General features: G+C 46.5%; 1 protein-coding gene across 1 annotated transcript; it reads right to left on the bottom strand.

Moving 5' to 3' along the window:
* Window positions 1–1,378: 1,378 nt before the first annotated feature.
* Window positions 1,379–12,292, bottom strand: LOC132317511 (syntabulin-like). The gene is given in 8 exon segments (XM_059821295.1): window positions 1,379–1,645; window positions 1,647–2,561; window positions 5,650–5,784; window positions 6,694–6,957; window positions 8,857–8,959; window positions 11,108–11,227; window positions 11,665–11,764; window positions 12,284–12,292. Coding segments are annotated over 8 exon segments (1,800 nt in total). The 3' UTR covers window positions 1,379–1,491.
* Between the last annotated feature and the right edge of the window lie 731 nt (window positions 12,293–13,023).

The raw sequence follows: 13,023 nt of genomic DNA, 5'->3' as shown, positions 1-13,023 counted from the left end.
GAATTACCTTCTTTGTAAGGTGTTGATGAAAGGTTGGGTGGAGCCAGACAAACTCCACTATTTCATCTGTTGGATAGCATTGCCCTCATCTGACCTAGGCACAGATCTCAAGTTTGGGACACGGAGAATTCGTGGTTTGATGGTCACAGTGGCATCTCATTGGGCACATGGAGACTGCATGCCTCTCGGCCGGGTTAAACGAGGCCTTCTGGACTTCTGTTAAATGCCAGGAAGACTGATACTCTCCTGGCAGTGCAGAAAGGAGAAGTTGCAAGCTTCTGGAAGATTGCATTGGGTTAAAGATGAGGTCACTTGCATCTTTAATGCAGCGTGGATGCGGCAGAGCAGGTGGCCTGTGTGTCCACAGACCGGCTGGAGCCTTTTTCTCTGGCTGAGTGCTTACGCTTGGAGCTGAAATGAGGTGTTCTCCGGGTCCTGATGGTTCCTTATGCCCTGACACAGTGCCCCCTCCAGCTCTGCCTGTGCCTGATAGCTCAGCTGAGACGGTCTATTTTATATAGCTTTGCTACAAGAAAACACTCACACATGTTTAACATTTTTAACATGCTTTGCTGAACTTGTGATTATAAAGGCAATTTACAATAAAGCGATTAAACAAACAGTAAGTTAAAACACCACACATTTATACAAAGTATTTCAAAGGGCTCAAATGACTATCAGGTTCCAACTCATTAAGACTTCAAAACAACATCAATCTTCAAAGTGTATCCACACCCATACTTAGCATTGTAACACTTTTGAAGACTCCCAACAACGATTAAGAGCACTACACGAGACAGGCATGAATGATGTGCTTGAAGCTTCCTGGGAAATACGGGTTTTACCTCTAAATTGAATTGACTCTTTGGACAACAAATTGTAAACACTAGCAGCCTTTCTGGAGTACATGAGTGATACCCTTAGTGGGAACCAGTCTCCACGTCCCTCACTTAACACTGTAGTTTCACAAATGTTTCAGGTTAGTGCTGCCTAAAGACATACCCCACCTTTCTCCGGCCATCTGTTCCCATGCGCATCTCCTGCTACCCTTGAGCCAGTGCAAAGCACTTGTACGTTTGCTCAGTGAACCAGCCAGGGAAACTGATTGACCTTCAAGCTAATTCAGCAAACAAACATGGCAGAGCGCTAGCTGTAATTCTCCTTGATTTCCCTGGTCATGTTCACTGTGCAGATGTGCTGGCACCAGAAAGACACCAGCACAGGGGAGGGACACAGTGCCTGGGAGCAGGAAGACTATTTCTGTAGGCAGCAGTACTGTTAAAAACACCAGTTAAAACCATCTTGTGGAACTACAGCGTTCAGCTTTTTCATTTTGAAACAAGAAATGTGTTTTCGAAACAATTTATAGTGCCAATCAAATAGTCAGGAGCAAAATGGTGGACTACCAGAATAGACAATAACTTTTTACGATCTCTCTCATCCCTCTTTCTCTCTGCCTCAGCCAGCCGGTGCCCAGGGATGGAGTGGACTTCAGGTTCTCATCTTGAAGGGTATATGGTGTAAAGAGTGCAGGGCCACCAGGCCGCAAACACAAAACAATGCTCCAATACTGTAAACGGGATCTGTTCCTCCTCTCCGAGTACGGAAAGCCCACAGGATAGTTGGTACAACAGGGGCTGCTACAGTATCTCTTCTTTATTCCTGTCTTGACATACCCAAAGGCTTCATCATCATGAGGTTCTGTAAAATCACGTTCTTTCACGAAATGGTTTTCATTAACTCCGTGCTCCACCTTCCTGCAGGGAGACTCCACAGGAGACAAAAGGATGGCAGCGTTTAGATGACTTGGAGTTAAGTCCACTATGATACCAGAGTCACTGAACCTTCCAGGAGAGAATTCACCCAGTTCCTTCAGTGAAGATGGTGGGCTTAGAGGACAGGCGTCTTGAGCTCTGAAGATGTTTTGAATGAGCTGCTCCACATCTAGGCTAGATGGCACCACGTCAGTCTGGATGGCCTGTTCCACCATCACATTGCTGACTTTCTCCTCCTCCTGGAAAGAAGTTACTTTCTCATCCAGAACACTTTCAAGCATCTCTTGAGTCACAGCAGAACTGGAGGGAGCTGGATCACTCAACTCAGAGGTTATGGTGGTCAAACTGTCTTCACAGGAATCAGTCCCGTTAGCTGTGCCCTCATTAAGAAGCAGCCCACTATCTGCCACCTCCTCCAGAGCTTGGTCCTCTGTGGTGAGGATGTCTGGCATTGTGGCACACAACACCAACGGCTTCCCCTCTGAGTCACACCTGTGCTCCAGGCACTGCTCATCTCTCACAGAGCTGCTCTGAGCCATCTCCATGCTCTGCAGCAAAGACTCCAGTTTCTTGTTTTCAATGCTTATGTCTATGAAGTATTGCTGCATTTTTTTGTCTTTCTCAGCCAAGCTGTTTTTCATGCTTTCAATAACCTGCTTGAGTTGTTTAACTTCCCTTCTTGCTTCCAAGGCGGCCAGCTCTGCCTCCACACGATGACACTCTTCCTCAACCCAGTCTTCCTTCATCCGTCCCAGCTGAGCTTTGAGTTCTTCTATTTCCACTTCCCTGTAGCAAAATAAAAAAGTTATAACGCTTCTGCTGACCGGTCAGTTAAAGAGTCAACGTGAGGCTCCACTGCACTGGGATGGCTATGCTGCAGAGATGCTCCAAGAAAGAAGCAAGTTTTTCCATGCAGCACTTGCTGCTGCCTTCGACGGAGCTGGCAGAGATGTAAGTCGGCTGCCCAGACACGCCGGCTGATTGCTAACTAGAGTGTATTGGGTTTGCGTGGCAGCGCTTTGGTAGCAGGGGGGGGCTACAGGGGTGGCTTCTGCGAGAAGCTGCTAGAAGCTTCTCCTATGTCTGATAGAGCCAATGCCAGCAGACTTCAAGACGGATCTGCCACTGGCTAAGGCTGAGCTAATCAGCAACAGTGGTAGCGCCTCTGTGATAACATATTTAAGAAGGGGGAAAAAAACCGGGAAGCGGCAGCCGGAGAAGAGAGGAGTGAGAATATGTGAGAGAAACAACTCTGCAGACACCAAGGTCAGTGAAGAAGGAGGGGGAGGAGAGGCTCCGGGCGCCGGAGCAGAGATTCCCCTGCAGCCCGTGGTGAAGACCATGGTGAAGCAGGTTGTCCCCCTGCAGCCCATGGAGGTCCACGGTGGAGCAGATATCCACCTGCAGCCCGTGGAGGACCCCACGCTGGAGCAGGTGGATGCCTGAAGGAGGCTGTGGTCCTGTGGGAAGCCCATGCTGGAGCAGGCTCCTGGCAGGACCTGTGGAGCCGTGGAGAGAGGAGCCCACGCTGGAGCAGGTTTGCTGGCAGGACTTGCGATCCCGCAGGGGACCCACATTGGAGCAGTCGGTTCCTGAAGGACTGCACCCCGTGGAACGGACCCATGCTGGAGCAGTTCGTGAAGAACTGCAGCCCGTGGGAAGAACCCACGTTGGAGAAGTTCGTGGAGAACTGTCTCCTGTGGGAGGGACCCCACGCTGGAGCAGGGGAAGAGTGTGAGGAGGAAGGAGCGGCAGAAACAACGTGTGATGAACTGACCGCAACCCCCATTCCCCATCCCCCTGTGCCGCTCGGGGGGGAAGAGGTTCGGGAGTGAAGTTGAGCCCGGGAAGAAGGGAGGGGTGGGGGGAAGGTGTTGCTTTTTAAGATTTGGTTTTACTTCTCATTATCCTACTCTGATTTTGATTGGTAATAAATTAAACTAATTTCCCCAAGTCAAGTCTATTTTGCCCATGATGGTAATTGGTGAGTGATCTCCCTATGTCCTTATCTTGACCTACGAGCCTTTTCCTCATATTTTCTCTCCCCTGTCCAGCTGAGGAAGGGGAGTGAGTGAGCAGCTGTGTGGTGATTAGTCCGGCTGGGCTTAAACCACGACACTAGAGTCACCGACCTCGCCACACAGCCAGCAGCCTTGTGGGCTGTGCTCTGATCCTGGACATACTGAGGTGCAAGTGCTGGCTCTAGGTAAGGTCCAACCAGTGCAGCGCTTAACATCTCACCTACTGCCTCCCCCTGGAGGAAATGGAAAGCTGGAGGCTGGAAAGCTGCCCGGCAGAAAAGGACCTGGGGCTGTTGATCGACAGCCGGCTGAAGATGAGCCAGCAGTGTGCCCAGGTGGCCAAGGCGGCCAACGCCATCCTGGCCTGTATCAGAAATGGTGTGGCCAGCAGGAGCAGGGAGGGGATCGTGCCCCTGTACTGGGCGCTGGTGAGGCCGCACCTCGAATGCTGTGTTCAGTTGTGGGCCCCTCACTACAAGAAGGACATTGAGGTGCTGGAGCGTGTCCAGAGAAGGAAGGGCAAGGAATCTGGTGAGGGGTCTGGAGCACAAGCCTGATGAAGAGCGGCTGAGGGAGCTGGGGTTGTTCAGTCTGGAGAAGAGGAGGCTGAGGGGAGACCTCATCGCTCTCTACAGCTACCTGAAAGGGGGTTGCGGAGAGGTGGATGTTGGTCTCTTCTTCCAGGTGACAAGTGATAGGATAAGAGGAAATGGCCTCAAGTTGCGCCAGGGGAGGTTCAGGTTGGATATTAGGAAAAACTTCTATACTGAGAAAGTGGTGAAGCATTGGAACAGGCTGCCCAGGGAGGTGGTGGAGTCACCATCGCCGGAGGTGTTCAAGGAATGTGTGGATGTGGCATTGTGGGACACGGTTTAGTGGGCATGGTGGTGTGGGGTTGATGGTTGGACTTGATGATCTTACAGGTCATTTCCAACCTTAATGATTCTGTGATTCTATGAAATGAGGAACTGCTGCCTGGATGCGTCCCCCGTGCCTGCCAGCAGCTCGTCACGTACAGCCAGAGCCAACACTGGCCTCAGACAGCAGGAGGGCTCGGGGCTGCAGGCACCTGGCTTGCTTTGCACCCACCCAGCCCAGCGTGGAGCCAGAGGCTGCTGCCTTGACTTGCAAGCAAGTGGGGAGAGGGGGCCCTTACTGAGATCCAGCCCTCCCAGATGCAGAGGTCGGGCTATCCCGAGCTGGTCCAAGTTGTCCCTGGGACTCTGCCTTGGGGCTCCACTCAAACACCCCTTTGTGCCCGCTTGGGCTGTGTGTGCTGGAGAGCCAGCTCTCAGAGTGCAGCTTTAGCAAAAGAGATGACGTCTGTTGCTGTGGAATGCACGTTGTCGCTTCTTTGCTCAGCATCCATACAAAGGGCTCTTGCAAAAAATTCAGTATCTAAGCGACAAAACCACAAGCGGGCACACTGGTTTGTGTAAGAGCTTTTCTTTCATTAGGGGAGAAGGGGGACAGCTGTAGTCATATTTCACTGAGTAAGGCAGAACAGGAGACTAAGCTAAGACATGCCTGCAGGTAGAAACTGGTTTATGTAGAAAAGGTCTCAATGCTAAATCAGACTGGTAAAAAATGACCCTTTAAAAATATTCTGCTAGGGAAGTTCAAAAAAGGGAAAAAGAGACAGCCATATTCATAACTAAACTGCATGGTACGTATTCACGGAGCACGCTATGAAACCTGAAATATCTGAAACCAACCAAATCAGATTGATCACATTTCAAATTTCTTAATGAAGACTTTATGTGGCCAAGAAATGAGTAAAAACATTCAGGATTCCCACCCCTAAATGCTCCTGCATAAATCTTTCTGCCTCTGATTTCTGAAGTGAAATATACCTTTCTTTAAGTCTGCCCTCAGATTCCTTCAGCTTTGTTTTCAAATGCCGCACTGTAACTTCTTTCTGCTGCAGAGAATTTAAATACTGCTCTGGATTTTCTGGCTTCATGCTGTGATTGTCACCACAAGAAATGGTGACAAGAAAAAAAAACAAACATCACATGACATCACTCCTACAGTTCTTCAGTCCTGGCAAAAAGAAAAACATCCCATAGACTGATACAAAGCTTGACTCATTTGGGGCTCCTCAGTGTCCGCACTAGTGACTCCCTCTGGCAAATCAAAGTACTTGAGGAAATGGCTGATTTGTGGCTATAGTGCAAAATCTGCTATTTATTGTACTTGTTTTCAGTGTAGGGAGACATTTAACTTTAAAACACCCAGCCAACCCCTCACCCTAAACAGGTGTGGTGTGCCCAAGGGCAGGCAGCCGGGCCACCGGCAAAGGCACCCAGCTGCAGACACGGTCAGGTGAGGTAGTGTAGGGACTGCGTTCAGCTCCACATGTGAGGTAGGAAGCTGAGCACCCTGAAACCTAGATTCATCCTGTCTAGCTTTAGGTGCGCATCTGATAATGCTTGGCTGTTAAGAGAGAGAGAGGGAAACAGCAGCAGTGTGGTGGCAATTTCTTCTCTGCAATACGGGTTGCATGCTCTGACAGGTATCTGTTTTCTTTCCTGTACAGGAAACTGCACAGAGAGGTGCCTAAGGCTGGGCAGGGTGAATTTTCACCTGAGTGGATCATATTTTCTATACTACCCCAGCCAAGACTCTCCAAAGTGAAAGGACCCTTATACAAAAGAACCAGTAAATCCACATGGGAATTGATGCCATGAAACCCCATGAAGGAGCTTGCCTTGGAGTGACAACCAACTACAAAGGGCTTTGACTAAAAGTAACCTTGAATTTTACAGTGCTGAAACAATAAAGGTTTTACAGGGGATGGAGCACCCTGTTGACTGGCGAGCCACCAATATGAGGAGTCACACCTATGCTGAGGAGCAAGTTGACCTGCACGGCAACCGAGACAGCCAATGCCACATTACCGTGCAGAGACGGTAAGTCAGTGCGCTGAACACTGGCATGCTGAAATAAAGACTTGCCTCATCACTGAGCTGCTGTCGCTTCCTTTGCATGAGCCTGGCTTGCTCCTGCTGGCTGAAGAAGCTCCGTGATTCTGGCGGACGTTAGCAGGACACAGCTGGCTTTTGCCCAGTCTTGACAAAGGGTCCTTTTCACAGGAAGCAGGTGGGCTGGCTCTGGACTTGTAGGATAAGGATCCATTATTCCGACCATAAGGGCCACGGCTGCAGGGGAAGCAACACGGTTAAGACATATTGGATTATCCTCATCACGCAACCCATTATGCGTCTTATTTTACACACAAAGTTGTCTAAACACTAAAACAGACAGGAAACTGTGAGTGGCTGTGAAGAAAGTCAGTCCCAAAGTCATCAGCCACTGCACGTTCTTTCACTGACTGTGGGGCACTCAGTCTGAATTACGTGATCTAGGAAAACCTCGGCCATTTTCACATTTCTCAGTGGACAGCACAATTCCCAGTGATTCCATCAGATCATCCACGTTCCCTGAACCTCTGACTCCATTAAGTAATGAGAGAACTGCAGCCTGGACTAGTGCCAGAAGAACCACGCTGCAGCCTTTCCCAGCCAAGTCTGCATAGAGATGCCTGTCCACGGAGGTCTGCTGTAAGACTGCTTTCAAGCTCCTCAGCAAGCAGCCTGAAGGATCACAGCGTGCAGTGAAAACAGATTTTGGTTGAGCCACTGTTCTTTCCTGCCTTTGGCATACCGGCTGCTTCAGCTGCCATTGTCAGCTATTCACTTGCTTAGATATAGTTCAAAACCCACTGTGAGCAGTCTGAAAGAGTATTAGAAAAGCACAGCCTTTTCTTTCTTCCTTCCAGTTTCCCTCGTACATATCTACCTTTCTTTTCCCACTCTTTACTAAAGAATCGGACTGTCAGCTTTGTGCTTGACAGCAATTGGTATCTGCATTGCCCGACAGCTGCCAAAGGGCTGGGGTGCTCTGAGGACAGCTTCTCGAGGGGCATTCCTCAGTTGCTCACTTGCTTTGCCTTCTGCACTACTACGCTGCTAACTTCATCCTCTCATGCCAGTTGTTCTTCTAAACTGTAACGGAAGGGCTGTTTTCAAAAAAATATGGTAAAAGGCAAATCTAGCCAGCAAAAGAGAAAGCTTAAACATAAAAATTGAAATACCACAGAATTATGAAGCAAGCTCTCTTCTCAAAATCATCTGACTTGGTTTCCTCCCTTCTCCGAAAATGGAACCGTTTATAAGGAACAGGTGGTTGAGTGGCTGCTGCAGACCTTCATCGCACTGCTGCCGTTTGGGTCATTTTATAACCATTTCACAATGAAGTGCAGGACTGTGGCTTGTGACAACGTGGAAACGTTTCACAGCGACTTAAGGCAAACAGTTAAAAGAGAACATATTGCAAAGGAGACATCTCTTTCCACTCGGTACAGTACAGCATCAACTCTTGTGTGAGGCAGAATTTGCCCAGACTGTGCGTAACACAGCCATGCATTGGAAGGAGCATTCTTACAGAGGACTTCTGTCCAATTAAGTAGGTCAGTATGCTCTAACGTAAAGTTATATTTAAATGCACAATAATCTATGAAATGATACATCATCTTACTGCAAGTAAGGTGATTTTAGGGCTTCATATTATATCTAGTATTGCTTTTTCCCCCAGCCAGTACCTTTACTTTTTAGGTATAACCTAGAGAGCACTTAAGTAACATTTATTTTTCCAACAGTCTCATGACACAGACAGGAAACTGCTCATTAAGCATCATTCTGCCAACCTCTGTACACTGGGGCACGCTGCGACCTTGGAGACGTGTGTGCCTTAAGCACAGGGCTATCCCACTGCCAGTCCCAGCCTGCCTGCCAGCTCTTCCACAAAGGGCAGGAAACCAGTCCTGTATGTTTGAACTCTTTGGTTTTGGTCTCCAAACACAGCATTTGTATTTTTTTTTCTTCTTTCTCATATCACAGTTCTCATCAACATAAGTACTGCCCGAGAGCACAGCATCACCCAAATTGTTTTAAAACTCACAATACTGCTATTGTCTGTATTAGCTGCAAGACCTTACAGAGTAGTCTACCTCTGCACTAGTGACACTTGCACTATTCATGAAAGATTGCTTTGCTTACTTGAGAGAAAAAGAAGATCTTTTGCTTCCAGCAGCAGACACATGGACTTCAGGCGCTGAAATACCGCCCATGCTGCCTGAAGCACTGAAATCGGCTTCACTCCCTGGCAAGGAAAAGGGAAGAGTAAAAACATGATGATAACTCAAAGTCTGTTTTCAAAATAACAATGAATCACAAGCATCCTTCCTTTGTCCGTCCTGAGTGAATTTTAGAAGTCGCATGAATTTTCAAACATCCCTGAGGACAAGCGCTGGGCTTGTTCCAGATTTTCAACATGTCTTCAGATCTGGCACTTCAACAAGAGCAGAAAAAAACATTTGAACACAAAACCCTCACACTACAGAAACCATTTTAGGATGTAGCTAGGAACATTTGTTGTGACAACCTGTTTGCTTTCTCACAGCCATCAGCACGTGAATGAGGCTGCTCACGTGGCTCCTTCAGAAGCCCAGTGATTCGGAACACACAATTGTGATGTCAAATGAGAACCAAACATAGAGTGAAGGCATCTAAAACACAACCTCCCCAGGATTTAGGTATCTAGGTACATAAACGCAAGTAAAATCCCAGTGTTTAAAGGGGCCAAATGTTCAAAATGCCACTACTATCTCTCTGCAAAGACCTGCTTAGGTCTTTATGGTCGAGCTTCCACTTTTGAGCCCAGTAACCACCACTTACCCCATGGCCTTATACCACAGTGGAATCAAGTAAGTGAGATGTGCATGACTAAGATAAAGACATTCCCTTTGCTTTCTATGCCTACATATAAATACAGATACGTAAACAGAAGGAACGTACAGACATATCTACTCAACACTGCTCAAAAAGTATTAAAAGGAATCGCTCTGAGGGAAACAAAAACTTTTAGGGAAGTAATTTGGCCACCAAAAAACAAAGTTCAGCGAACACTGAAACTATTTATGATTTGAAGTCAAACATGGACAGAAAATGGAAAACCAGAATTTTCTTTCTGTCTGAAACGACAGTTTAATTTTGAAAACTGTCAAATTTCTTTCTTCTTTTAAAAAGGGGTGAAAACATTAAAAAATCTCCCCAGTCATTCTAAATATTTTAGGTTGAGTATCATCTTTGCTCAGTCTGAAACAGAGGTTTTCTTTAATGTATTGATTTGGCAGCAAAGCCCCGAATCAGTTAGTCCCATAGTTCCACTTTGAACATAACAAGGTGTCAGACAAAAAAAAAAAATAGGGGATGTAAAGGAAAATAGAAAAAGAAATAATCTACCAATTCCTGAGTAAACATTGTTCAGAAAACAGTTCCAATCCCAGGATTCTCATTAAAAAGGCGTTAATAACCTGCAGGAATCCCAAAAATGTCAACAACAATTATAACAGGATTACAGGGCACTGTTTAGGAAGGGAGATGACGGGAATTTGTGTATTCTAAGATAAAAAGAAATACTGGCCACAGTTTGTCACAAGGAGGAGGAATACAGCTGGAAAACTGTGAAGAAAACCAGGTAACAGCAACACAGGATTCTGGCTGTGATGCGTGTTATTTCATGAAAAATGACTTGAAATAAAATCTGATGGTCGGTGGGAGTTGTGCATAGTAAAATGTAGCTGGAGTAGGTTTGGAATATTTGAACCAGAGAATCAGAAAGCTGTTTTAAACACTGGCATAAATAATGAAGATTGTAGTTTACAAGCAGAGCACACACACACACACACACACAAATCTCCTAAGGGAAGATTCATAATGGCCTCTTTCATATGCACAGTATTTCTTTCTGTGGAGGTGGAACTGGCTGAAAGTCACAGAAAACAGTCAGAAAGAGCAGAAAATTTGCTGCAGTAAATACCCAAATTGCAAACCATGTTCTAGCTTGACCTCACACCTATTTTAAAACAAATACTTAAGAGTGCGCAGTGTGTGTAGCATCGGCTTCTCTTTTTTGACTCATCTTCCAGACTGGATTAGCAGAGGAGAGAAAAAAAAACCTGCTTGAATATACAAAAAGGAATTTTTTTGACTAAAGATCACAGCTATTGCCATCTTCCATACCTGCCTCAACTCTGACCTCAAAACCCCAGGGCCCTTCTTATGCCAGAACTCAGCCATCTTTTCCAGATGCAGGAGCACGTCCCCACAATCCCCACGAGACCTGCATCTCTACCAAAAGGCATGTGGAGCTAAAAGATGAATTGGCTGGCCTGGGTCTCACCCTGTCCAGCAGCCCGGCGGCTCAGGCGCTCCCTGCAAAAGTCCCATCTCTGCATCCCCTAATCACTCAGCTTTGCAGTCGGAGCCGTGGCTTTCTCATGGACCAAGCGCGAGGCTAAGCTCGAGGTGGCAGGCATCCTGAGGCGAGAACCTCCCTTTAACGGTGGGCATCCCACTTTCTGTACATCTGGAGCAGTATCGAGACCATCAATGGGCCAGAGAGAGAGAGAGAGAGAGAAAGGAGTTATGGTGTGCCTGCTGGGAACTCGGCTTCAAACCCTCAATAAAACCGTTACTGAATGATATGAAGTGGAACAGCTTCCCTGGAGCAGACTCCCCACATCCCCTCAGCCTGCCAAGCAGCCTGCTGTTAGGGCACCCTTCTCCTCTGTCCTCAAGTCCATCCTCCAAGAGGCAAACACATCTAAATAGAAGTTTCTTTTCCCTTTACTGAACTAAGTAAAAGGGATCTCTTTTTATTTTTTTTTTTTTTTCTGTGAGGAAGGAGATAAGTACCTAACTGCGGAAGATTTGTGCCCGACACCCTGAATTGCAGGTGGCCTGTGCCGCCAGCCCAGGGCTGAGCAGTTCATTATTTAGGACAGATGGGATTCAGGCTTTTGCCTTTTACTTGCCCATTCCTCCTTTGTAACTTGCTGACTTCTTTTTTGCATTCTCCATTTTTGCTGTGACGTCTGGGTGCTTCCTGCAGCCTGAGAGTCTTCTGAACAAAAGGAGATACATGTCTTGAGAGGCCACAGCCCAACCACGAATTGCCTACGTCTCCACTAAGCAACAGCAGCCATTTTGAGACAGGGGTGGCTCATAAATATTGCAACACAGAATTAAAAGATCATTTTTCCAGGCCACTTTAATCCAACAGGAACTTGTAGATTTGGGTTCAAAAATACAAAACACTTTAAAGCCGAAACACTCTTTGTAGGTGCTACTTTGCTTATTCTCGTTTGAAAGAAATGCTTGGCTATTTGAACATGTTTTCCACATCAATTCAACTAAATTGGTTTAAATTCAAACTTTAAAATCTAAAACGTATAAAAATCCAAACTAAAAAAATAGCACTATGCTACTAATTTTTACCAAATTTTTAAGCATCTTTTGCTCAAAATATTTATATTCCGATTATATTCTAATATTACCTCTTGGAAGCTACAGAGCACCTTTTTCACTTCAGTGCAATTTAGTTAGCTTATGTCCTAAAAATAATTCATTCCTGCTGACTAACAAAGCTCATGGTGCGAAATGAGATGATACAGAAATTTCCCTGTGCAATGCTAGGCGCCTTGGGCAGCGGTCCTCAGAAACAGGACAAAAAAACAGAGAGTGCCTAAGCTTATTACGGATCAACGGAAGAGGAAAAGGCATCTAATTAGACCTACTTGAAAGATCCAAGCGTGATCTTCAAACACAAACTTTCTTCTGCAGCTGAATGCCCAAGACTGACTTTCTGTTCAACGAAAAAAAACCCCAAATAAACCTCCCTAAAAAAAGGAGAAATAGAAGAGACAGAGACTGTACTTGGCTTCCATAAGGGCTAACAGCAGAGCTGTCAGAGACCTGATGAGGACCACAGGAGACTGGGGTGGGATTCATCTGACTAAACACGAATGTCTCTAACGTAGACACCCACGTCTGAGCCAACCTCGGTCCCATTTATAGACAACAGAGAGTTACTCAGTAGAACCAGTGAGTTCAAGGCACTGCTTACCTTATCCTAAAGTAAATGCTTACATATTTGGGCAGAAAGACCGCACACTAGACTCACTGATTTTATTTGTTATATCTCCTTTAAAACAAAATAGGACCTCAGTCCACTTCTGCAGGCGGAGACGATTACAGCTACATTACAGATACACAACTGAGGTCAGACAAATGACAGTCCATCTCTGCTCTATCCAATTTGGCTCAAGACCGTGAATTTACATCTCCCTCACCTCCCAACAGCTCCCGTAACCCCCAGAAGAA

The sequence above is a fragment of the Gavia stellata genome, chromosome 9 (genome assembly GCF_030936135.1).
Source record: "Gavia stellata isolate bGavSte3 chromosome 9, bGavSte3.hap2, whole genome shotgun sequence".
Lineage (NCBI taxonomy): Eukaryota > Metazoa > Chordata > Aves > Gaviiformes > Gaviidae > Gavia > Gavia stellata.
Note: the sequence above shows the minus strand (reverse complement) of the source record. Positions and strands in the feature narration are given on the sequence as shown.